This window comes from Vigna radiata, chromosome 8 (assembly GCF_000741045.1).
Source record: "Vigna radiata var. radiata cultivar VC1973A chromosome 8, Vradiata_ver6, whole genome shotgun sequence".
In the NCBI taxonomy this organism is placed as follows: domain Eukaryota; kingdom Viridiplantae; phylum Streptophyta; class Magnoliopsida; order Fabales; family Fabaceae; genus Vigna; species Vigna radiata.
In genome coordinates, this window is record NC_028358.1 from 3,160,097 (window position 1) to 3,186,722 (window position 26,626).

Consider the following 26,626-nt stretch of genomic DNA (forward strand, 5'->3'; position numbering starts at 1 on the left):
TAAGTTAGTTAGACTGTTTGATCGGATCTCTGGATTCAGAAGTAAATGCGCAATAAATGAACCTACTTACTTGGTATCTCTGACATGTATTTATAGTGTTGGATATGGGCCTGGTATTAAGGTTATCCTAATCAAGGCCCAATTACAGCCCAATCACATTAAGCATGTCATTATCCTAATTATCTTAACCTTACCTTAGCCATGAAGACCGTCCGCCCCTTTACCGTCCGGATCTCCTCATTCAATTAGACCGGTGATGTATTATGAGATAGACACATTAGTCGTCTTTTAAATAGACAAAACTTTTGAGAAAACCTCTTCTTGCACTTCCATAATTTCAGCCTCTACCTCTATAATTTTTCGTATTTTTATTTCTATAATATGGAATGCAAATTTTACATGTTAAATTATACTACTTGAAATATATTTTTATTTTGTGTTCCGGTGTGAAGCCGAGTTACCAAACCTACACAATTTCTTCTCTTCAGGCCGTTTACTAATCCCGGAATGTGTCCTCCACCAGTGCTCTTCCGTATCCAATGCGCCCAGAAGGTACCTGCCAAAGGTACTCCGATGCTTAAGTTAGTTAGACTGTCTGATCGGATCTCTGGATTCAGAAGTAAATGCGCAATAAATGAACCTACTTACTTGGTATCTCTGACATGTATTTATAGTGTTGGATATGGGCCTGATATTAAGGTTATCCTAATCAAGGCCCAATTACAGCCCAATCACATTAAGCATGTGATTATCCTAATTATCTTAACCTTACCTTAGCCATGAAGACCGTCCGTCCCTTTACCATCCGGATCTCCTCATTCAATTAGACCGGCCGTCCTGCGAGATAACCGACTGCCTTTCTTCAGGTCTATAGTGGATTAGTTTATCTTGACCAGCAGACCGTCCAGGTCTATTTCTGACGACCGAGCGGTGGTCCCTAGTACATTTTGTATTACAAAATATATAATCCAAAACCTAATTTTTATATTTTAAAATATATTATGTATTTCAAATTATATAATCCATAATAAATTTTTATTTTGTATTTTGAAATGTATAATTGAAAATGTAAAAATTATATTCTGAAATATAAAATGTTATGGGATTGCAAGTTGAAATTATGGAGGTACAAATTTCATGCATATGAAGTGTAGAGTGGATTTTGGCTCCCCCATGTAGGATAGAATCCAATTCGTAACAGACATTTAAAGAAAAAAATAGAAACAAAAAATTCAAAAATGAACATAAAAAATAATAGTAACAGTAGTAGTAGTAATAATAATAATAATAATAATAATAATATATTAATAATAATAACAGTAATATTAACAATTACAATAGTATTAATAATAATAAAAATAGTAATAATAATAGTGTACAATAGTAATAATAAAAAATATCAATAATAAGATATGTTAACCGGATTTTTAAATCCCGTGTAACATATTTTATTAAAATTTGTTTCTTAAGTTAATTTAATAAATATTTAGTTTAATATAATTTAAGATATGTTAATATTTTAATATTTTGAAATATATTTTATTAAACTATTACAGGTAAAGTACATTTACAAATATTAAAAAAAGAATGTTAAAGAAATTATAAAGTGAGTGTGAGATTTGGAAATTTGATAGAGGCTTCAGGAGATTTTAGAATTTTAAAAAAGAAATAGTATCAAATTTCAAAATCTGAAATATGTGTACTAAATCTTAAAATTTGACGAGTTCTGTGATTATATTTTGAGAATTTGGTGAATTCTTTAATATTATTTCAAAATTCAAAAAAAAAAATTTAATTGAATTTTAAAATTTAGTTAATTTTAAAATTCAATGAGTTTTTAATCAAATTTTAAAATTTAGTAAATTTTTTAATCAAATTTTGGAATTTAATAATTTTTTAAATTAAATTTCGAAATCAGATAATTTTTTAAAAAGAATTTCAACATAAGAAAAAGTGGGTGGCAAGTAGGTGAAATAATTACAAGTGAGAGAGAAAAAAATTACCCTTGTCAAAAGGCTATTTTAGACGTTAAGGAGAAGTTTGGAGGTGCAAGAAAAACTTTGGAGGTGTACGGAAAAGAAAAGTCTAACCCAATCCACTTTCACGTATTTGGATTCAAATGTTTTTTTTTTTTTCATGGTATTGTATTGCCGTTAACTCCTAATTCATTTTCCTTTTCTTCAACCTATGGTTACTTGCATGTAACACCCATTAGAATTTTCATCATGCAAAAACCCTTCTGGACGTGAATCATGAATATTGTACACGTCAAACAATTTAGTGATATTTATTATCTATTAATTAAAAAAAATGTACCGTTAAATTTAGAATAAATTAGTCTCTAAAAACACTTAATATTCTAACCCTAAAAAACAGGATAAAAAAATATAAAAAAAAAAATAAAACAAGAATGAGTTATTTTGAGTTGAATGCATGACACTACAAGAGAAGATGAATGAATTGTGTTAAAAACCTAAATTAATATGATAGCTCTAACAAGAATAATTGGATGCATGGAATGATGGAAAGCTATATTAGTCAAAGCCTGAAAACAGAACAGTTCCAAATAAAGCATCATCAAGTGCAATTTTTAAATGAAGTTGAGGATGTTAAAAAAATGGGACAATAAGCTATTGTTGCAATGTTTTTCCCAAGTTGTTTCTTTATCTTTATCTTTTGTTGTTGATTCGAGAGCTGTTTAAAAGGTCTAAAGTGGTAACATATTCATGGAATTCTTCAATCATCTTCCAAATGCTTCTCTACACGTTTCCTGAAAGTGTATAAAGTCTTCACTATTTTTTTTTAGAACTACTTATCATTCACGCAAGAACATTCAACAAATTGCCAATACTATAGTTTTATCTTTGTATAAATACTATATTTCCCAAACTAAACCTAAATTCTATGAAATGAGAAGACTAAAGAAAATCCACGAACCCACTTTTAATCGGTAAGTTTTTTTCTTGTCTGAGAAACAAGAAATATTCTTAAGATAGGTTTTAACTAGGCTTTGATAGCTTATTAGAAAGTGTTTTTAAAACTAACTCAATCCCACAAAACTGGTTTGTAAGATGGGGTTTGCACTCTACTTATATACTATAATTTGGTCTTATCTTTAGTCGATGTGGGACTTCCAACATATATTCTAATTTATTAATTTGTGTTTCTTACAATCAAGATACAAAGAGTTGAATCTCCTTCTCGTGTTTGTGAAACTTTTGAGGTGGTGTTTTTGCTTGTTGAATATGAACATTCAAATGAAAAGGACTTTCCGATAATTTATTACAAGTATGAGTAGAAAGAATGATAAGTTGAGTATTTATATACTTTTGAATCTTCACTGATAAAGTTAACCAATAAACAAAAGTTCGTTGCCATTGTTCACATTATTAAATTAAAAGTAATTAACTAGTTATCAATTATAAGTACTCTATTTATAGGATTATTGAGTTGTAGAATACTTGATAATCTAATTATATTGTAGTAGAGTAAATAGTATTTGTAGCCCTGTTATTATAGATAATTTAAAATACTTTTCATACTTAATTTAAACATTTAAATATGGGATTATATACCAAAACTGTTTTGAGGGTCTTTTAAGTTTTATCTGGAAAAGACATGTTTAAATTGTGATGAAAGAGAGACATGGAGAAAAAGAAAAACAGAGAAAAAAAATTAAAGTGAAGGAGTTGAGAAACAAAAATATTAAAGAAGACGAAGAAAGAAAGTGAAGGAAATGAGTTGAACACAGAAACGACTCAAAGATGAATCATGTAAAACATACTTTAAGCCTGAAAAAAAGCTTCAAAAAAATTTCTTTTAATATTAATATTCTTCTATTAAATTATACTGGTTAATATGTTTTCTTTTTATTCATGTTGATGTTGTTTTTATTCTATTTGTTAAATTTATATTAGGATTAAAAATGTTTTTCTTTTATCCGGTTTTGTTTTTCGGTACTTTTCAATTTATGACTTTTGAGAATTTTTCAACATTTTTGTTATGAAGAATATAAATTTTTGTTTGAATTGAATTGTAAAATTGTTAACTGTGTTATAGTTTAGTAATGGAGATAAAATCTCTAATAAAATAAACAATGAAGAAATTGAAGAACTTAAAAGTTAAAATAAATTAATTATTATAATTTAATAAATATTTTTGTATAAAAAATAGCTCAAAAACAAAATCAAGTTCTTATTATTAAATTTGTTTTAGATCTTCAAAATCCTTAATCGTCTCTATTCAAAAGATAAAAAAAAATTGAAGAAAAAGTATTTAGAAAAAAAAGAAATTAAAGAAAATGTGTTTAAAGAAAAAAAATTGAAAAAAATATATAAAAAAGAAAAGAAAAAAAAAAGAAATAACATGAAGTAGAAAAAAAGAGAAGGAAAAAATTTAATGATAAAAATGGTGTTTTAATATAGATATTATTATTTTATCACTTCCACAATTTGAAAAAGAAAATTTAATGATATATTTCAATAATTTATTATTTGATTCCAATCAATCACAAATTTTTATTCTAAATTGAAAAAATGATAAATGAATAATATTTGATATAGTATTATCTTTTTATCTGAAGAAAAAAAATATATTTGAAAAAGAAGAAGAACATAATGTACTTTTAAGAGATATTTTGAGTTTTCGTTGTAATTTATATATTTTAATGAAATATAAGAAATAATAATTTATATAATAAAATTTAAATATAGTATTAGTAAATGCTAAAGATTATTTATGAAGAATAAATGTAAAATTATTGTTTAATTTTACAAAAAGAATATACTACAAATGAGAAATATGAATTTGAAAAAAAAACATACTTAAAAAAAAAAACCCAAAAAGGCCTCTCGTAATCTTATAGTATACCAAATAATGTATGAGTCAGAATGTTAAACTTCTATGTGAAATTATGGGATTCTGAAATGGGAAAATAGTTCTGATTTATTTATTTTTTATTTTGTTTTTTCTTTCTATCATTCTTAATTATATTTATGAAATGCCTCGTCACCTGTTAGAAAACGAGTATTCAATGGTGAATAACATGTAATCACACACTCTTCTAAAACTACTTTATTTGTATATAATTATTTTACACATTATTATACAATTTATAGTTTTAAATATAAAATTTGATGGATAAAGAAAATTAAATGTATCTTTGGATCAAAGAATTTGACTGGATAAATTAATTCACCGTAAATCTGACGCCGATACAAACATTTGATTTAATATAAAATATATCTAATTTTAAATTTTTGGATAAAATTTTGAAAACTAAAGTAAACATCTCAATATTTATCTAAAAGTGTAATTTTTTTTAATTTAATATGACTTGAATAAAGGTTGATTTTATTCCTTTTAATACGAAACAAATTAAACTTACTTATCTTTTAAGGAATATATATATATATATATATATATATATATTGAATTTTAATTTTTTATTTTATTTGGATTATGTAAAAATTTCCATGCTTTTTATGTTTATTGTCTCACTTCTCACCCCAAACTTGATTCTAGATTTGTAGATTCAAGTTTTTTTATTTTTCTTTTAAGTAAAACAATCATATTGTTTGCTATTGAGAAATGTTACCGATTGATTAAATTTATTGCATTGTTTTTTTTTTCAAAAATTTGTTTAACTCAATTTATTAATCAAGACTTTATAAATAAACAAATTTCACCTGAAATAAAAACTCCCTTCTTTTCATCATAATCTCACCATGATTTTGTACCGGGTTGGGTTTAAAAAAATTATATTTTTCTATACGGGTCAGATTTCAAAACCTGGTTCATGCGAGTTGAACCCGTGGTGGGTCGGATTGAACCACCAATCCACCGACCTAATTTTATTTTATTAAAATTTAATTTTAATTTTATAAAAAAAATATTTATTATTTTGTTTTGCTTGAAAAAATTATTTAAGCTTCATATTTTCAAAATTAATTAAACACCTAAATTGGGAGTGAAATTTGTTTAAATTTGAATTATAGAAAGTTTGTAATTTTTTTTATTTTAAAAAAAATTGTAATTAAGTGAGCCAGTGGGCCAACCTATTTATCTACCAGACTAGGTTCAAATTTTTGTGACTCGTTAATAAATGAGCTGGGTTAGGTTGACTCACTAAGGGACCAACACCAACCCGTTTTGACAATTTTATTTTCTTTTATCATAAATTTTGTCTTGTTCCATGTTTTTCTTCTTCTTTATTTTGTAATAAAATCTTGATAGAATAGCACTGATGTTTAGGCATCAATCTATTTAAAACAAATGAAAATGAGAAAAATAAAGAGAAAAATAGAAAGAAAGGAGATTTGATAAATGAGGAATGTAGAGGAGTGATAGTGGGTTCCAAGAGAGTGTTCAATTCAATATGGTTTACACATAAAACTGAAAGCTTTGGGAAAAGCCTCCACAGCCAAGCTCATCAAGATTTTCTATATTTGGAAACTTAAAAAAAGGATAAATAAATAAATTCATTAACATGATTTCCTCAAATCAGGGAACTAATGAATGGAAGATAGAGCATGATGCCATGCCAAACTTAGCAATAGCCGCTTTTCTCCATCTTCTGTTTTTCCCCATTCCCAACCCTAAAAATCATAACTTTATTATTATTATTATTATTATTAATCCAAACACCTTCCTTGGAAGCAAGTGAAGAAGAACAAGAACAATTACACGAAAACATGAACAACAACCTCCATTTATGTCCCTTGCTTTAATTACTCAAGTCATTTCTCAAGACAAAACATGGCTTCTTAGGGTAAAATAATACGATAATTTTATAAATTGATCTTTTGTTTTTCTTGTTACCTTTCCCATAAGCAGGTATTTGGGCAATAGCCTTCCCAAGAGGCATGGGCATTAGAACATAACTTGGTGGAGTTTTGTAATAATTAAGGCACACCTAAGATGAAATGCAATAAGAGCATTGTTATAGGTAATGTCTAAGAAGAGTTAACTTTGGAAAGAACAAGCTTTCAAGGCTATCCTAGACCATCGCCTTACCACATATTGGTTGCGTAAACTGTTTATGCCGGAACCATATGCTCAAATAGAATTCTGAAATTGAAATTTCACTTCACTAATCTTCTTCTCCTTTCTAACAACCATACCCTACATAGGTTTTGAGTTTTACTATGCTATATATGTCAATGAGTTTAGGTTTAGGTGTTCTTGTCATATGGGCAATCACTTTGCCTACACCTATAATTGGACCAAGTTGAGATTACAATGTTCATTGCAAATTTTGGCATCAAATTATTTATAGATGCTTAAACTTTATTTTGAAGTGAACATCACGAATTCCTACACAAACCATGCTTCTTTGCTTTTCCATTCTTAAATCATTCATTATATTTTCTATATATTATAATTAATTTATTCATACATCTATAACTAAGTCTAAAAGAACCTTATTGGAAAAAAATATTCATAAGTTTTGATAAAGATAAACTTAATTTAGTTTTACCAAATTAACTAATTAATAAGATAAAGTTTACATTTTATTTATATATCATAATTTAATCATATAAGTGTGATCAAATTTTTAATATGAAAGAAAGAAACTTACTTAAAAAGAAATGATAAGAATAACGTTTTTTATATTAACTCTTCATCAAAGTTAAAAAAAAAACATTGTTAAAAAGTCTAAAAGTAAGTATAAGTTTTATATTAAGTATAGATAAGAAAGTTAAATATTATATAAAAATAAAACTTATATATATGTTGTCTTAAAGTTATGAGTTCAACATTATATAATTTTTTTTTGTTGATTTAGTTTGTGTTTAATTTTGATGGATTCTCTTGAAAAATTCATTAGTGATATCATAATTTATGATCAATTTTAGTGATCGATTTATATCAATTCATTATTTTTATATTTTAGGTTGGAGACATATATATATATATATATATATATATATATATATAGATCTTTGTAATTTTTTTTTATCGACAGACCTATCACTCGTAAATATATTATCTTTTGAATTTGAAAAAAATATATTTATGTAGTGTGAAATATCTTCTTTGCCTTGAGTCTATACTTTTTATATTATTATAAAATCCCACCATATTAATAATATCTTCTTTTCTTGTTATCTTCTTCACTTGCATTCTATAGTCTTTTTATCATTTTTTTTTAAATCTCGAAATTCTTATTTCTTCCAAAATAATATATTCTTTCATCCATGAATGGAAGCCTAGTTTTGCAACTTGAAAAGTTTGTTGAACAGAATTTGGAATTTTGAATGAATCAATTATCCTAAGTCTTAATATGATCAATGTTCTGTGCACAATTACACATGTTCCAAATTAACAAAGCGAATTCGAATAATTCAATTTTGACTTAAACGAATCGAGTTTAATAACTTATTTGCAGATCAAGGTCTTAATTAAATATTTGAATTAAAATTTGACTGGGAATCATGTACAATATAGAAAAGTTAGACATTATTATCTTTCTAGGTGGGTTTTGATTTCAGGTTTTAATACTATTACTAAGAATCAAATAATAAAATATACAACATTTTTCGAATGTAACACAATTGAATTTACAAAAAGTAATCAAAATAAAATTTAATAAATATTATAAATAGGAGCAAATTTAGATGATATGGAATGGAGAAGATCTTTGGTCAAATTGGACGTATATTTTTGGCATTATGTATAAATGTTGCATATAATGAGCCATGGGATTGGGTGACCTAATTTATCTTCCATTATTATAATATACTAAGAAGAACCCCAACTGCTTCATCAAACATCAAAACCAACACAAAGAGTGAAAATATAAAAAATAAAAAAGTAAAAAAAAAAATATTCTTATACACACCAGAAGAAAACTATCTCTATCAAAAAATAATTTAAAGAGAATCATTTTTCATTATTACTCTTTAATTTTCTTTTTTTATAATTTAGTGGTCAAATATACGTTATTTGGTAACATTGTTATATTAATTCAAAGAAAATAAATAATAAAGACAAGAAATAATTATATATTTATAAATAATGGATTCAAAGAGCAATTAAATTACTTTAAAAATAGGTTTAAACCATTTATTTGTCCCTAATTTCAATCAATTAACGGGGTTAACTTTTTTGCACAGTTAAAAGGATGACCTGTTAATTTCTGTAAACGTGGCCTATTATGCCACGTTTCAACTCTAAATAAGCCACGTTTACATAAATTAACAGGTCATCCTTCTAACTGTGCAAAAAACATTAACTAAATTTAACGACAGGGGCTTAATTGATTGAAATTAGCACTTATAGAGACTCAATTGGAGATTCTAATAAGACGGAGATCAAAATGGGAAAACCTCCCGAAAATAGAGACAACTAAATGGTTTAAACCTTAAAAGTATTATAAGAGAGTTTTTATAAAAATAATCATATTTGGATATGTACTTTTTAATATACCTTTTTGTTATCGTTTAAAATTTATAAAATTTTGCAAACTCATTACTAGTGAGTCTCTTCATTTTATAGATTTTAATAAATTTTAATTAAAGATAAAATGTATGATAAAATATTTCTTACTCTTGTGCTCATTTGTGTAAGGTAAACCGTATGAGTTTAATATTAGGTTTGAAATTTTCCTTCAAATTATAGATTACACATCGATGGGTTGCTATCTCTCATAAAATTTAAAAGTGGAATGATGAATGAAATTTGAAATTATTGATATTCTCTCAATAATTATATTAGTATTTCTTACACATTTTTTTTATGATATGTTTTTTTTTATTGCCATTTCTACACACTACAACTTACCAACCGAACATAATTATAGTGGACCAAGCTTATAATTTTTTAATTTAAAAAATATTTTTTGTTTTAGTTTTAGGAGACACAATAAGATTTTCTTAAAATTTAAAAGAGTAAAAAAAAAGTTTGATTATATAAAAAAAAATAAAAAATACCCACTACACATGGATCCAATAGTTGGTGAATTCATTACTTGAATCACCTAAGAATCCCTTTTCTCATGGTTATATAACTTATAATTATTTTTTGATTTGTTCATCTATACCTAAACCAGTTTATTTAAACATGAATATTTGTCTTTTTCGGACTAAGGGTAGTGATTAACAAACTTTGAATAAAGAATTAAAAAAGCTTTGTCATTATATAAGTTATGAGTATGCAATGCTATAATATTTGTTTATCGATGGAGTTTAACATTGTCTTCTAAACGGAAAAAGTTCCGTGATAATGACACTCTAACCATTTTTACAAGTTGGTTTAAAAAAAGAATAACAATATAAAAATTATTTTTCTTCTTTACTTGGCTAATGTTTATTAATAAGGGTAATAATCAGGTTGAGAAATTATGTTTTCTGAAAAATACTCAAATTTAGTATCAATTAGAGGATATATGTAAAGAAAAAAAAATTACTCATATTTTTTCTAACTTAATTCAATTTGTTCATAGAGTGAAGAATAACATTTCTCTAAGACATTCGTCTTGAAGTATGGGCATAAGGAATTCTAAAAAAAGAACTTAAATTTTATATTAATCTATTAGTTAACCTTTTAATATACAAAATTGCTAATTGTACTTTATAATAAGATGATATTAATATTGTTAGAAGTACATCTTACATATATTACATATATTGTTTTGGAAGATTTATATTTATTGTAGAATTAATGTATTTTAGATGAGACTTTAAATTGGTATTAAAAATTATTATTTTTATATTGGTTGTAATTATAGTCAAAGCTTCTGCTGGTGGTCAAAAGATTATTGTTTTTTTCAATGGATGTAAATGAGATTTAGGAATGTAGATGGGTCAAAATATTTGTAAACTTTTTCTTATTTTTTACCCAAATTTTCTTTTCATTCCTTTTTTTTTCATCAAACTTTTCTTGTACATTTCACCTATCTATTAACTTTCCAACATAGTGATGATGTGTTACTAAGAAAAAAAAAAGTAAAAAACTAAACTACATGGTTTCATCACCAAAATTTTCAAAACAACATTGTTTTGACTTTTTTTTTTTTTTTTTTTTTTACATTTTAACCCTCAACCATTATCATTTTTTAAATTTTATTACCTTTAGTTTATTTTTTGCAATATACAATCATTTTTTTAATTTTATTTTCACACATTTTACCATCTAAATTATTTCCACGTATTTTACCATTTTAAAGCCACGTATAAAGACTTGTTATACTTACTTAAAATGCTTAAAAAAATAGAAAATATAAAGATAAAATGTACCATGATGCAAAAATGGTAGTAGTTGAATAGTAAAATGTGAAATTATTATTTTTATACTTTTTTAACACATTATCACTCTATTAGAAATTTAATTTAATAGACTCGTAAAATATGAAAAGAAAATTTTTGAAGATAAAAAAAAATAGTGATAATTGAGGGATAAAATGCACAATGAATAATTAGATATATTAATACTTGGATTTAGTAGAAAGAAGATCAAAATTTCTAAAGGAAAAATTAAAAATAAATATTCAATTTTTGAAAAAGTATAATACGAATAATTTTTTTAAAACTGTTAATAATTTTGAATGTATATAACATGTTTGTTTTTTCATCAAAGACTATAACTAAAAGTTATAATGAGTGTGTAAAATATGATGTTAAAAAGTATTTGTTAACGAGGGATTGCGATATTCTAACAAGGTGAATTTGACAAAAATTTGATAGAGTTACGTATTAGCTTTTAATTGGTCTAATTTGAATTTTTTTTATTTTAAAATTTAATTTGGATAAGGTTGAGGATTAGATTCTGAAACTGCCTTCTCCTATGTTTTACATTTTATTACTATCTTTTCTCTCCTCATTTTAGGCATTTCATTTTCATCTCAACGTCTCTCTTCATAGCACTCTCTTCTCCCTTCTCCATTTTTAGGGTTTTCATTTTGATTTCAATCTCTCTCCTCCACTTTCGTTTTGTGCATTGCCTGCTTCGTTGGAAGTGTGTGTTTCTCTGTGGAGTTCGTTCTCTGCGTTCATCGAAGGTTTGTTTAAAGTTTCTCCTTCTCTCTTCGTTTTTGTGTGCAATGGATTCAACCCATGACATTGGTTCTTCGAACAAGGTATGTACTTCCTTCTTTTGACGTATTCGTATTTTGGGGTTGGGTTGTTCGTTGTGTCTTTTATTGGTTATTTTGTTGGTTTGTCGTTATAGGTTGTGGGTTTTTTCGGTATTGATACAAGAAATGTAATTTTATTTTCTTCTGCAGTTGTTTATTCGTCGTTCATTGAAAACCAAGTTTGTTGATGGTTTGAATGATATTTTGACTGAGGAGCAGAAGGCTATTATTTCCAAGACTCCATTTCAATGGTTTTTAGAACTAAATGATAACCTTAAGATTGGTAGGAATATTCTCAGCGATTTATTGATTAGATGGGTTGATGAGAGGGGTAGTTTTTAATTTGGAGAAAGATTCGTGGAATTGAAGGAAGTAGATGTTACGTTAAGTTTAGGCTTGGTTTAGTTGGTGATAACATAATATTAAATGAAAAGAAACTTAGAAAGTGTGAATGTAGAAAGTACTTTGGTGATGGAAAACATGAACTGCAGTTGATCTACAATTTTATTTTTAAAAAACAGAAAAAGTTGCCTTCCTTACATATTTGTAGCTTGTACATTTTGGTGGGCATTAGTGAGGTGTTGTTACCTAATTGTAGCACAACAATCTTCCCAATTTTGTTTGAAATTGTTGATAGAATAAGTGATTTGGCTAATTTTTGTTGGGGTCATATAGTGTATCATTATCTAGTTAGTAGTTTATGCAAAGCTTCTATAGCTTGGAAGAAAGGAAAAGGTGCAACAAATGTGTACGTGGATGGTTGTGTGTATGTGTTGCAGGTGAATTTTCTACTTTCATTGTTTGTTGGTAATGAACTGAGATTACTAATTATGATTTATATGTTGCATTACAGGTTTGGTTTTTTGATCGTTTCATTCCTTCGAATGCTTATGTAGATAAACATCCAAGAATTTTGCATTGGATGAATATAAATGTTGGTGACAAGTTCATCAAACGTGCAATGGAGACGGGTGTGACATGTAATACATTTTTTTTTATTAAATTTGTTAGAATGAAAGTTTTTATACAATAATTGTGATTAATTTGCAGATGATCGATGATTATGGTGCATCAAGGAACGAAATGAGTGAGCCATTTTTGAAAACATCACTTAATCCAACTACATAGGATTTGAAGAAATGAATAAAGGCAACAAGCAATAGGAAAAAGAAAAAACAGATTGATGTTGCTTTAGATGAACAAGAGGCTTTAATTGAAGAACTTCAAGAAGAGTTATCTGCATTGCGGGCTGAGCTGCTTGAAGAGAAGAATAAAGATGAAGGTGGTTACACAGGTGAAGGTGGTTACACTACGCCTTGTGAAAAAGATGACTTTGAATGTGAGGGAGGAATTGACAGCCATGACACTGTTAAGAAGGAAGCAGTACGTCGAAAGCGTTACAAAAGTCAAGCTTGTAGAACTCCCTACACTAGATATAGTGCAAAACTTGAGTCATTTATGTAATTTGTTTGTTAATAGTGCAATATTGGTAGATGGTCAAATATGGATTTCTTTATATGTATTGAACAATTATTTTGATTGTTAATTAAGAAAGTGGTTATTGGAATAGTGATGTGCTATATTCATTCCATTTGTTGTTTGGTATTATTATTTAAAATTAATCCTTTGTGATTGTTGTAACAAATGTCCAGTTTTGTCACCTTTATGTGGACAAAAGACCAGGTTAAGGTGTTTTTAGGTTGAGAGGTCATGTCCTGCAGCCTTGACACAGGTGTGATGCTGTTGTAATCGATTATAGGGGCCTGGTAATCACTTACTAGTGGAAAAATCCCCTTTTGTACCAAAATTTCATGAGTGCTCCCCAGGCCTGGCCGAAGCGCTCCCCAAGGGTCCTGACTAGTGTGTTTGCAATGTTTTGTGTATTGGTTAACCCTGTTGGCCATGGTTGAAGGTGTCCACAACAACAAATTTCAAGTTAAGTCGGTACTATGTGGATGGAAGACCAAGTTAAGGTGTTTCTAGGTTGAGAGGTCATGTCTTGCAGCCTTGACATAGGTCTAATGGTGTTGTAATCGATTACAGGGGCCTGGTAATCGCTTACCAATGGAAAAATCCCTTTTTTTACCAAAAGTTCAAGAGTGCTCCCTAGGCCTGACAGAAGCGCTCCCCATGGGTCCTGACTAGTGTGTTTGTAATGTTTTGTGTATTGGTTAACCTTGTTGGCCATGGTTAAAGGTGTCCACAACAACAAATTTCAAGTTAGGTCAATCCTATGTGGATGGAAGACCAAGTTAAGGTGTTTCTAGGTTGAGAGGTCATGTCCTGCAGCCTTGACACAGGTCTGATGCTATTGTAATTGATTACAGGGGCATGGTAATCACTTACTAGTGGAAAAATCCCATTTTGTACCAAAAGTTCAAGAGTGCTCCCCAGGCCTAGCTGAAGCGCTCCCTATGGGTCTTGACTAGTGTGTTTGTAATGTTTTGTGCATTGGTTAACCCTGTTGGCCATGGTTGAAGGTGTCTACAACAACAAATTTCAAGTTAGGTCAGTCCTATGTGGATGGAAGACCGAATTAAGGTGTTTCTAGGTTGACAACAACAAATCACACTGCAGAGGAAGTTAACAGCGCGCCCAACCCTCGAAGGAAAAACAACAACAGGCAAAAAACGTCTCTTTTCGAGAAAAGATGAAAACGCTGGCCCCTATCGAGACTTCCTCCGAACACTTCAATGGTGGACATATACAAAGGACCTCCTCCAGAGAATAGCTGGACCCAAGCACCATCGAACAACGGTGAAGAAAGACAACTTCGGTGACGGAGCGAGAGTTTCGAATGGTGGACCCAGAGTTTCGAATGGAAAACCCAAGCATCAACGAACAACAACGAAGAAAGGGGACTGCGGTGGCGCAAGAATTTCAAATGGAAAACCTTGAGAGAGTGAGAGAGAGGTTCGATAGAGATGAAGGCCAGAGTTTCGTAAGAGATTGAGAGAGAGTTTCGTAAGAGATGAAGGTGCGAACAGGTTTCACCAATTTCCTCTTCCAAAAACGTCATCGAAAACAAATTTCAACTTTTTTAAAAATTCATTCCAAACAACAAATGACAGAACGATACGTGTCGTTGTCAAATTGTTATCAAAATGGCGTTGTTGAAAAAAAATTTTCCTTCTCAAATTTAAGAAGAAAAAGTGAAAATAAAACTAAAAATAGAGAAGATACTAAAATATAAGTCACTCTTTATACTCTCACTTTCTAAGTCCACTAGCCAACCTATGTTTTTTCATCCTCTAAGATAACTAGTATTTTCTTAAAAATTACAACTCAAATTCGATCTTTCCTAGGATACATATACATTACAGACAAATTAATTGGTTTAAAGTATAAATATATGTTAAATTTAATTACTGTTTTAAATATACACACTTATATATTATATCATCACTTATATTATATCATTATTAAGAGAAAAACTCAACTCCTTATATAAACTTCAATTCATTTCAAATCTAAAAAAAAAAAATACATAGCACGAACAAACAAAATAGAGACAAAAATCAAAAGATTTTTTTTACAAGTTAAAATAAATATTTATAATATAAGATCAGTTAAGCTTTAGAAAATTTAAAAGTAATTAAATCTTAAATAATTACCACAGCTATTTTATTTTTTGAACTATAACCTTATTTTGTTCCAGTTAAATGCAATGTTACATTTTTATTTTTCATTCCATAATTGTTTTAGTTATCTATTGTAGAAATTAAACGTGACTTTGTAAGATTATAGAGTAACAAAAGATAAGTTATGCATGAAAACATAAAAATAAAATAAAACCCGTAAAAAAGCAAGAAATTAGCTGTGCAAATGGTGTTAGACTTTATATTTTTTATCTGATTAGAGAGAACAACAGCTAAAATTAATCATGATTATGAAAAATTAAAAGCTAACAAAAATTATTCAAATCAAAAAGCATATTTTAAGTTTGTTTTTCTAAATTTTCACCTACTTTTTGAACCCATGATTTATCACATCGGTCCATCGCACGTGTTTGCACCTGAAAGCATTTCAGCCTTCGCCGCGCCGCCCACCCCTTTTTATTCTTGAATTTATGTTGACTATATATAATATTATTTATTTCTTTTTTTCTTTATTTTATAGATATTATAAAGAGACCTATTTGTAATTGCAAATAATTCAATAAGATTCATAGATTAAGAATTATAAGATTTATAGAATTTGTGGGGTGTGTAAAATTCTTTAATTTTTTTAATAGTGGTGGCTTATTTTGAAATAGAAAGATATAGTTTAATATTAAAGATAATTAAACCAATTAAATAGTCAAGCCTGTTTTCCAAGAAAAACATTCAGTAACCTTTAATTAATTAAAAATTTCTCCATTTTGTTATGATTTTTCTATTTAAAGAAATGTGGAAGCATCTCTAGGAATAATATTTATACAATTTTTCATGACATTCGTTTACTAGTATTCAAATATCCATATATAGGTGTGGAACCATGAAACAAAAAGTGTAAGATCTTTTGCTTGAAATTTTGGTGGGGATTTACGAAGTTGTAATTCCAACATATTTATTCTCCTCTCCAAAGTCAATTTTATCCAAGTTTAGAACAATGCTGAAAATAAAATATTTTTCAACCGTATCTACCATGTAGAGATAACTTACGTATGCATGCTAGTTTATTGTGACTGTAATTATTCTATAGATATTCCTCAACCTTAAAAACGACATGTAAGATTCAACTTGTGACAAAAATGTTTTGAAAAATCAAGAGAATATACTTCATTCTTGAATTTATTCAATGACTTAATTAAGAAGACATCTGCAAATAATATAATTTAATATAAATCATTGAGGGTCGGCTAATGTTAATTACCTCTCCAAGTTAACAAGGGATTACCAGAGTACATAAAATTAAAGCAATTAATGTTTATATTTATTAGCCACACAGAAAAAAAAAATATTGAATAACAAAAAAGAGACACACTTGTTAGAAAAAAAAAACTTTATCCATATAGAGAAAAGATAGAGTAGATTGGTAACGAGAGAAAAAAAGTAAGTTGATGAAATATGATTTTATTGGTGGAAGAAAAACTTTTAAATTTATATTATATTTTTTAAAATCAAAGAAAGAAAACTCCATAATCTATTATTACGAGAAGTTTACTGTACATAATTTGTCCGTAGTATATATATTTTGCTATTTATATAACAAAATCTATTTATTTGTTACACTGATTAATGGGTTTGCATACTTTTTCAATTCTTTGTATGGAAATTTAATTTTTGAGTTTATTAATTTTTAAGAAAATTCTTTTTAGTTTTTATCAAAAGATTAATATTAGTGATATACAGATAAAGAAGGAAAAATATGTATTAAAAACAGAATTGGCTATGTTATGATCCAATGGACAGAGGTGGTTCAAGGAACTACGTGTAAGTTTGCATGGAAACGTGTACAGTAAATGTTGAACACAACACAAGACTTTTTGGTCTTTTCACCAATAGAATAAGAGGGTTACCCAAGAAAGCCATTGTTGGTCTTCCATTATTTCTTAGAACATCTTTCTCAACTAAATAATGAATTTTCAAAACAAAACCACTTTTTTAGTGTGATTACAAATTATTCAAAATTTAAATGTGACATTTTTGGAGAGAGAATACTAAGGAACAACAGTGTCGGAATAAAATTGCAATTGCACAAAAGATGAGAGAGAAAATGGGATAGATGTAAAAAGAAGAGAGAAAAGAAGGTTTGTCTTTTGTTTGTAGCATTCAATTCTATTATTTTCTCTCTTCCTCACACACTACTCTCTAGCTATTCATCCAGAATTCATAACCGACTCCCTCTCTCTCTCTTGGGAAATGGTTTTAAGAGGAAAAACCAGAAGGCGGTCTCACCATTAATGGGTTCTCCATAGCTATTGAATTAGAAGCAACACAAGAAAAAGAGCAAGAGACAAAGAGACAAAGTTTTTAAGCTCCTCTCAGAATATCATGGCTTCTTCGAGTGTTAAGAGCACCAACTCAACAACTCAACTTGAACCACTCCCCCCACATCTTCATCATCAACAACCACCACATCATTTTCATCATCATCAAATACCAGACCAACAAATCTCTTTTGGGATGATGCCATCTTCCTCATCACACTCTATCCCTGCAAATTACTTGTGAGTAATCATCATAAGCCAAGCAGTGCACTTTCTGCAACAAAGCTGAGGAATCATCGTATCAAGTTTTTCTTAGAACAAAATTTACACCAATTATATATATTTTTTTGTGTTAGTTTCTTTCTGCTGCTGTTTTGATTTACTTTATGATTATTCAACAGAAGCAAAGATTCTGGAGCTTATGATCTGGGAGAATTGGATCAAGCCTTTTTTTTATATCTTGACGGTCAGGCTGACACTTCTAGTGTTCAAGACCAAAGACGTGAGCTTTTTCTCTCTCTGAAATGCTCTTACATAAAGGAACAAATAAACCTGTTTCTGATTTCAAGATCTTCTTCAATTCAGAAAGAAGAGCACTTGCTTTTTTTCATTTCAGTTTCAAAGATTCTCTAAGGCAAGGTTTGATTGGGTCACAGCAAAAGCATGTTTCAGGAGATCCATATCTTATCTGCCGTATAGTACTTTGTTTGACCAAATCCTTTCAGAGAAGTGAAAAAAAAAGGGTGGCCAAAAAAATGTTGTAGAGACATTTTTGCACTTCTCAAAAAAGGAAAAAGAAAATTGATCCTCTCTCCCACTCACTCTCCTAGTTTTCCTCTTGATTTTATTCATAACCTCCACATGTACTGAAAAAGTATACACATAGGGCATGGATGCTTTCTGCTTTCTCCTTCTTCTGGCAGACCTACAAATAATGCATGACAGTTTCCCACACCTCTCTTGCTTCTTATTTCTGTTCTTCTGCAATCATTTCTTTTTCTCTTCAAAAACATAACTCTTGTTTTTCACTTCTCACAATTTCTCTGTGATCATACATACATACATATATATATATATATATATATATATATATATATATATATATATATATATATTTGATACATATATTTACTTATAGTTGATGATGCCGAATTCTATTCATATATGTGTTTCGACAGAGAACTCATCATCAGGAATGAGGCCACCACCAACTCTCAATATTTTCCCATCTCAGCCTATGCACGCAGTGCCACCACCCAATTCCAAGGTACCATAATAATATAATAATAATCATATCCCACTCTCAGTTGTATTTTGTTAATTTTAATGCTATGCTATGTACATCTGATCTAGATTATCCATGTGTTAGCTAGCTTCTAATATATATAGTTAAATAACATTAAATATGATTTTATTTTATTTTTCTATTTGTTAGGTTAGCATGGAGTTACCCTCCACGCAAACCAGTGGCTCCAAGAGACCAGGGTCATCCATAACCAAGCCCAACCCTCACACTGAACCTCCATCTGCACCTGAACCACCCAAAGCTGTAAAGGTACACAGCATATACACACGCATAATTTTTATTTTGGATACACAAATTTATATATTTAACTTAAAAAGTGTGTTCAAAACCCAGTGCCCTCAAAAGGGTTGAGGAAAAAAAAATTCTTTCACTAATTAATCACCTGTTTAATATGCATGTGTTATATCAGCGAGAGGGAAATCGCAAGGGAGCAACCTCAAGTTCTGAGCAAGAAGCACCCAAAACACCAGATCCTAAGGTTGATAACTATGATTAGTTTTCTTTTGTGTTACATTTGTTGTTCCTTCATGTACGGTGTTGTTTTGGATTTGATAATTAAAGCCGAATTAATGTGTGGTTTCAAAACGGTGTGCACAGACACTGAGAAGACTTGCTCAGAATAGAGAAGCAGCAAGAAAAAGCAGGCTCAGGAAAAAGGTACTGTGAATTCCCCTGAAAGATTACTTTTTTGTAAAATACTGTGTGTGGTTATGTACATTTTAGGCAAGACTTGTCAACGAGTCTCTATTATTTAAAGTTTGAGCCATAAATTGTTATAATATGACCAATTTATTTGTGTTTCTCTTTCTCTCTCAGGCGTACGTTCAGCAGCTAGAGTCAAGTAGAATTAAGCTTAATCAGCTAGAACAAGAGTTGCAGCGTGCAAGAGCTCAAGTAAGGAAGAACCTCTTCTCTACGGCAAAGACTTGGTGCATTCTTTGAATAGAATATTTTCGGAAAAGTACTTTTTGATAAAATATGCTCAAAAGGTTGACGAAGAAACGATTATTTCTCTTAAATACATTAGACCAGACAAACACGTACTTAGTATATATATATATATATATATATATATATTGAAGCTAGGCTTTTGAAAACTAGCTTTTCTAATACATATATAAAATGTTATAAATGTGTTTGACATGATGGTGTTGCAATAATGCAAGTTCAAACTTGATAGCACTAACAAGCAATGCGTGTTTCTATTTTAGGGCATATTAATGGGTGGAAATGCCCTTCTGGGAGGTGAGCAAGGTTTTCCTATGGCTATGACTGGCATTAGCTCAGGTGACCATTCTGCTTCTTAACTTCTTTTTTCACTCTCATATTTTTAGAAAACTTTTATTATGATTATTATTATTCACGTTTTTTTTTATAGTTTTAAGATATTACGTATTAATCTTTTGTTATATCTTTATTTCCAATGCCAGTTTAGACTTATGTATTTATTACGAAGTAAAATAGCAAGCCTCATGTCACATTTCTTGTTTCACATTATATTGGTAGAAAGAAAGACAAGGAATAAACTTGTAGAATTTAGTTTTTATATATTTTTAAAAAAAAAGCAAATTGTCTAATAAAATTTGGCATTATTATTGGTTACTGTAAAAGTGAAAAATTTTCAATTAAAAACACTTGATTTATATATAGATAGTTTTGTGCATGAATTGCAGAGGCTGCAATGTTTGACGTGGAATATGCAAGATGGTTAGAGGAACACCAGCGTATAGTGTGCGAACTAAGAGGTGCAGTGCAAGAACACCTCCATGAAAACGAGCTTCGGTTATATGTAGACAATTGTTTGGCTCACTACGACCAAGTAATGAACCTGAAGAGCATAGTGGCGAAAACAGACGTATTCCACCTTTTTTTTGGCATGTGGAAGACCCCAGCTGAACGTTGCTTCATGTGGATCGGTGGTTTCAGACCCTCTGAACTCATCAAGGTAAATATATTAATATCTTTTCTAAACAAAAACAAAACACTTGTTTCGGATGCAAAGGTTTGTTTCTAGGAGCATCATCCATTGACTTGTCTCGGAGAATATGGATTTAATGGGGATGAGTTTTTATGGCGATGAATTTAATGCCATGAATGAATATGGAGTTAAAGTTATGATGAAGGGAGAGAGTTAGGCTTGATACCTGTTAAGCCATGCCTTTCACTTGAATTTTCTGGTTGGAATGAGAAACCAACTAAGAAAGGAAAAAGAGTTATAGCAAAGTGCATGACACGGGTCTCTATCTCTCACTGTCTTCTTCCTACGGATGAATTAACTTGCTCTAATTTCCATAACCCCAAGTAAACTAACAACCTTTCATTGACCATGAAATTGTGTGACACACACATACAAACAAAACGAACCTAACTCCTAGACAATGACTTAACATTTCTTTATTTATTGATTTATTAATGTGCATCGGTTTTAGATTATTCTGGGTCAAATCGAGCCTCTCACGGAGCAACAAATACTTGGGATATGTGGGTTGCAACAATCCACACAAGAGGCAGAAGAAGCTCTTTCACAAGGGCTTGATGCCCTAAACCAATCTCTTTCGGACACTTTAACATCGGACTCTCTGTGGTGTCCTCCAAATATGACTAACTACATGGGACAGATGGCCGTGGCAATGAACAAACTCTCCACTCTTGAAAGTTTTGCGAGACAGGTACATATATATATATATGAATCTTGTTTACGTAAAATGACAACTAATTAATAATGTTTGATGAATGAATGCATGCTGAATTTGTGGTTGATTTAATTAATTTGGGTGAGTTTTGTGATATTGGTAAACTAGTTGTGTGGTCCTCATAACATTTGTACAAAGTTTCCGTAACTGATCTCGTGGGGATCAGGTAAGGAACTAGAATTTGTTCCTCTTTGAATTGGTATGGGGAGACCTACTCCATTTCATGCATGTCCCACCGCCATCGAATCTATATATATATATTAAATTAATTATGAACAAAAAAAATTTAGATAATTCTGAATTAATATGAAATTTTCGAAATATTTATACATAGATAGATATAGATAGATGTCTTTGTGTCAATATATGCGACAAAATTGTGTGTGCACGTGTATATATATATATATATATATATATATATATATATATATATATATATATATATATATATATATATTATAAGCATATAGATTTGTAGTTTTGCTCGAAAGCGGTAGGAAAATAAAACCCTATAGGTAATATTGTAGTTGATTAAGACTGATTTATGGTTATTGTAGAAAAAGATAGGACAAATTTTAGCACTAAAAGTTTTGGTATAGAAAATAGTAAATAGGGGTTTTTGATGAGTAAAATGTGAGGATAATAATAGATATAAATGCATTTAACATCGAATTCCTAAGTTAGTACTAATCAACAAGTGTAGCATTGGTCACGTACACGTGAGTCTAAGGAAAAAAAGTGGTCCCTCGTTGATGTTCCTCGTGGAAAGATACGTTCTGAATTCCATACCTATGTGATGTCATGGTCGTAACTGTAACTTGAAGACACAACATACATATACATACCTTTCTTTTTGGCCATTTATGAAAAAACACACACTCGCATGACCTACCATGGAATATTTAAATAAAATATTTAAAATGAGTTTAATTATAATTAGTGTAAACATGTTTGATCCTGAAATTTCCATTACAATCAAGGAAAAAAGGAAAAAGATGTATAAAACTTCTGTGTGACGTTCATGGTCACTGGGTCGGTTCACCAACTATGCTTAAGTTCAATGATTAATTATTGATTTTAATTATACAAGTCTTCGAAGAACATGTTTGAAACTATGGTAAAGTAAGCAATCAAAAAATAATAACATAAAAAACCAGAGGAATCCTTAGGTAGCCAACAACATCATCATTGTACAATAGATTTTGTCACAAGAAACCTTTCCCATTAATTAATCTGTGTCTCAGTTTGACCGATTTGTAGTTTCTGTTTAACTATTACTAAAGAATTTTGTTTTCTTCAACCCTTTAAAACTGTCAAATAATTAAATAAAAAATTATATTTATAATTATTTATCTTTTTCTTAGTTGACTGCAATTTTTTTAAAAATTGATAACTTTTAATTAGGGGTGGGGCAAAAACTGAAGATTTAATTGTTTAATCTAATGCTACTGGTAACAAAGTTGACTAGAAAAAACATGGTCCTAGATTTTAGTGTGAGTGATTGATTTGATTATCATTCTTGTTGTCGTCATTTATAGAATTCAGAAATTAATCCAATGTGTCATAAGGTAGAAAAATAACATTCAACCTCTTAATGTGGAAGAGGTCCCAACCCAATTGTCCTTATGTTAAAGTTTCTTAAGCATTCCTTTGCCTAAGTTTTAAAATTAGACTAGCTAACTAGACTATATGTCATATTAATTAATAAATTAGTGGGGATAATTTTCAATTAGACAACAAATGAAGGTACCATTCTAGTATTAATTCCCTATGCTTCTTCTAAAACAATTTCAGTTCATTAGATCTTCAGTAGTTCAACCAAATTTCACTTATATTTTATTTTTGTTAATCTAACATAAAATACAATGATTTACTAACTCTGAAAAATCTATATCTTTATTCTGTAACATAAAAACAAATAAATTAAAATTCATTTAGTGCATCGAAGTTTGCTAATTATTTAATAATTTTCCTTATAAAAACATTAGAAAACAATGATGATGAAAATAAAGGATTGTTTTAAGATATTTTAAGGACAAGATCCTTAAATAAAGTAAAATAAAAGAAGTGTGTGTAGTGATAGAATGAAATATATTGAATGCTTGGTTTTTAAAAAGCATTTAAAGGAGTAAATTTAAGAATCGAAAAGAGTGGATTTGATGAATGGAATGAAAGAATGCAAAAAAAGTCAAAGATATTTATTAGTTTATTAATTGAGTGGTGATGAAATTACAGGCTGATAATCTGAGGCACCAAACCATTCACCGTCTGCAGCAACTTCTAACCACGCGCCAAGCAGCAAGGTGTTTGGTGGCCATTTCTGAGTACTTCCATCGTCTTCGAGCCCTCAGTTCTCTCTGGTTCACGCGCCCTCGCCAAGACTAGTTTCTCTCTGCTCAAAGGAACAACACTCACATCTTCCATAACTTCATCTCAACATGGCTACCACCTACTAGATCATAGATACATACATATATATCTATATATATATATATAACCTTGTAGCTTCTTTATTTCTTCTCTTAAATTATATCTTAGTTCGTTCTTTCTGGTACCACACCCTTAATTTCTCACCCACCTTCTCCATCTTTCTGTGTGCATTCATAAGCACACATTAACAAAATCACATTAATTACAACTACTTATCATTTTCAATATTTTCTATGAATTGCACTGAAATATAAAGAATATTGATATGATTTTTGAAACATGTATTTGATGCTGTCTTATAAGAAGAAGAAAAAGGAAAGTTGAAGAGTTGAACTGACTTATCTACGTGCTCATCAATGGTTGCATGCATAAGTTGTTCATCTCTTTCATTTATCAACATAAACACTTTGGTCAACTTATATATATTGCTTTTTCTGTAATCAAGAAATGAATAAGGTGGTGAGTTATTGTATGATGATGGTTGGCCTGTAAATTAACAGGCAACTTCTGATGTGAGAAAGTTCATTGATTTGTATATGAAGTTTCCATTGATGGAAGATTATTGTGAAAAAAACACGTGTGATTAATAGAAAATTAAAACTTAAAAATTGAATATGGAAATTACGAAGGAAATTCCTATTTAGAACAATAAACAAAGAGAGTATGGAATATTTCTTTGGTTTTTGAAATCCACGAAAGTAACGATTTTTAAGAAATGTTGTACGTTGGGAAAAGAAAAATATTTTTTGAGACACTTAAATTTTTAGACACTATCTTTATTTACTTTTTACTTTTTTCTTTCTTAAAAAATTAAGAAACTTTATACTTTTTAGATTATGTGACGATAAACTCGTCATTGAACTCCGATATATTTTTAATATATTAATATCCTATAACATATATCATTAAAATAAATTATGTGTAATTAATCAAACATATTTATTTATATTATTTAAAATAGTTATATAAAATAAATATATGAAAGTTTGATATTAATAGAAAACATCTATATATGCTGATTTACGAATTCAATTTTTGTTTTAATTAAAATTTTACGACTTTTGGATTCTATCAATTTTAACCTCTCAAAGTATGAATGAGATGGATAGAGATATACATCGAAATCAATCCATTGATATATTTTTACTTTTCTATTATTATTATTATTATTATTATTATTATTATTAAATTTTTATATTTTTAAAATTTGAAAAATATTTTACGATGATAAACTATCACGGTTTGTCACCGTAACGTCTAATTAGCTCTTCTATATTTACAATTTATTTATAACGATGAAACATATTTTGTTTTAAAAAATTGTTATCGCGATTTTACGTTGATGAAATTAAATTTTAATTGATATTTATAACAATTAAGAATACCTTAGAAACGTTTTGTAATCACCACATTGTCACAGTTTATATTTTAAAACTCATATTAAAAAGATGTGGCATGTGAAATTAATTTTTATCACTTAATTAATAATGCGAAAGTCTCATTTTCTGCTGAAAAAACTTCATATGTTCTTTCGTTAACTTAGTATGATGAAAATATGGGTAATTTTTTTAACAATAAAATGTAACAATATAATAAAAATTGTTGAAGTAGATGCTTGAAGCAACCTTGATCCTTAGGATTTGATATTTCTAACCATATCAATGTGATGATATAAGATGAAAGCTTTGATATTTTAGTTAATATTATGTTTTAGTGGTAATTTGTGTAATTTGAGTATTGAAAGTGATTACTTTATTCTTAATTTTATGTAAATAAAGTAATTAATTCATTTAGAATTACTTCGAATCATTATTTGAAATTTCAAGCTCTATATTAATGGCTTAAAAATAATTTTAATCTTTTAAATTATTTTAAATCTTGTTGTGTTAGTAAGAGAAACATTTTAATCTATTCAAATTTTATTTCAATCCTGTAAATCCAATTAAACATTCAAGTTTTCAGATTTTAATAATTTTAATCTATTAAAATCATATTTTAATAGAGTAAAAAGCTTCAAGAAATCATATTTTAATGCATTAAAACTAAGATATATAAATAAACTTTCTCGTTCACTTCTTGAAACAATTAATCTGGTAAAGTTGTTTTTTTTTTTTTTTAATCTTTTAGCTAAGTTTTACTTATTGAAAAATACTTCTTGAATTTGAAATAGTAAATCAATTACATCAAAATTATAGATTGAGCTAAATACATTT

At 28.7% G+C, this 26,626-nt stretch overlaps 1 protein-coding gene across 3 annotated transcripts; it reads left to right on the top strand.

The window, feature by feature from the left end:
• The first annotated feature begins 17,705 nt into the window (after positions 1-17,705).
• Positions 17,706-24,540, top strand: LOC106771288 (bZIP transcription factor TGA10). 3 transcript variants are annotated; one of them, XM_022785077.1, is made up of 13 exons: positions 17,706-17,804; positions 17,882-18,224; positions 18,386-18,486; positions 18,570-18,623; positions 19,163-19,251; positions 19,420-19,539; positions 19,700-19,768; positions 19,888-19,947; positions 20,107-20,184; positions 20,502-20,577; positions 20,964-21,235; positions 21,720-21,959; positions 24,219-24,368. In XM_022785077.1, the coding sequence occupies exons 2-13, from the start codon at positions 18,049-18,051 to the stop codon at positions 24,366-24,368; spliced, it is 1,485 nt and encodes a 494-aa protein (XP_022640798.1). In that variant the 5' UTR covers positions 17,706-17,804; positions 17,882-18,048. The 3 variants fall into 3 exon arrangements, with proteins under 3 accessions (XP_022640798.1, XP_022640799.1, XP_014512730.1); XM_022785078.1 differs by having other exon boundaries at positions 17,726-18,224; positions 24,219-24,540; XM_014657244.2 differs by lacking the exon at positions 18,570-18,623 and having other exon boundaries at positions 17,728-18,224.
• Positions 24,541-26,626: the final 2,086 nt, after the last annotated feature.

Excerpts from the sequence above, each read along its gene's own strand:
- LOC106771288 (XM_022785077.1), top strand. The coding sequence starts at position 18,049 with ATGGCTTCTTCGAGTGTTAAGAGCACCAACTCAACAACTCAACTTGAA. Across the intron at positions 19,948-20,106 it reads AAAGCAGGCTCAGGAAAAAG|GCGTACGTTCAGCAGCTAGA; the intron begins GTACTGTGAATT and ends TTTCTCTCTCAG. Across the intron at positions 21,960-24,218 it reads TTGAAAGTTTTGCGAGACAG|GCTGATAATCTGAGGCACCA; the intron begins GTACATATATAT and ends ATGAAATTACAG.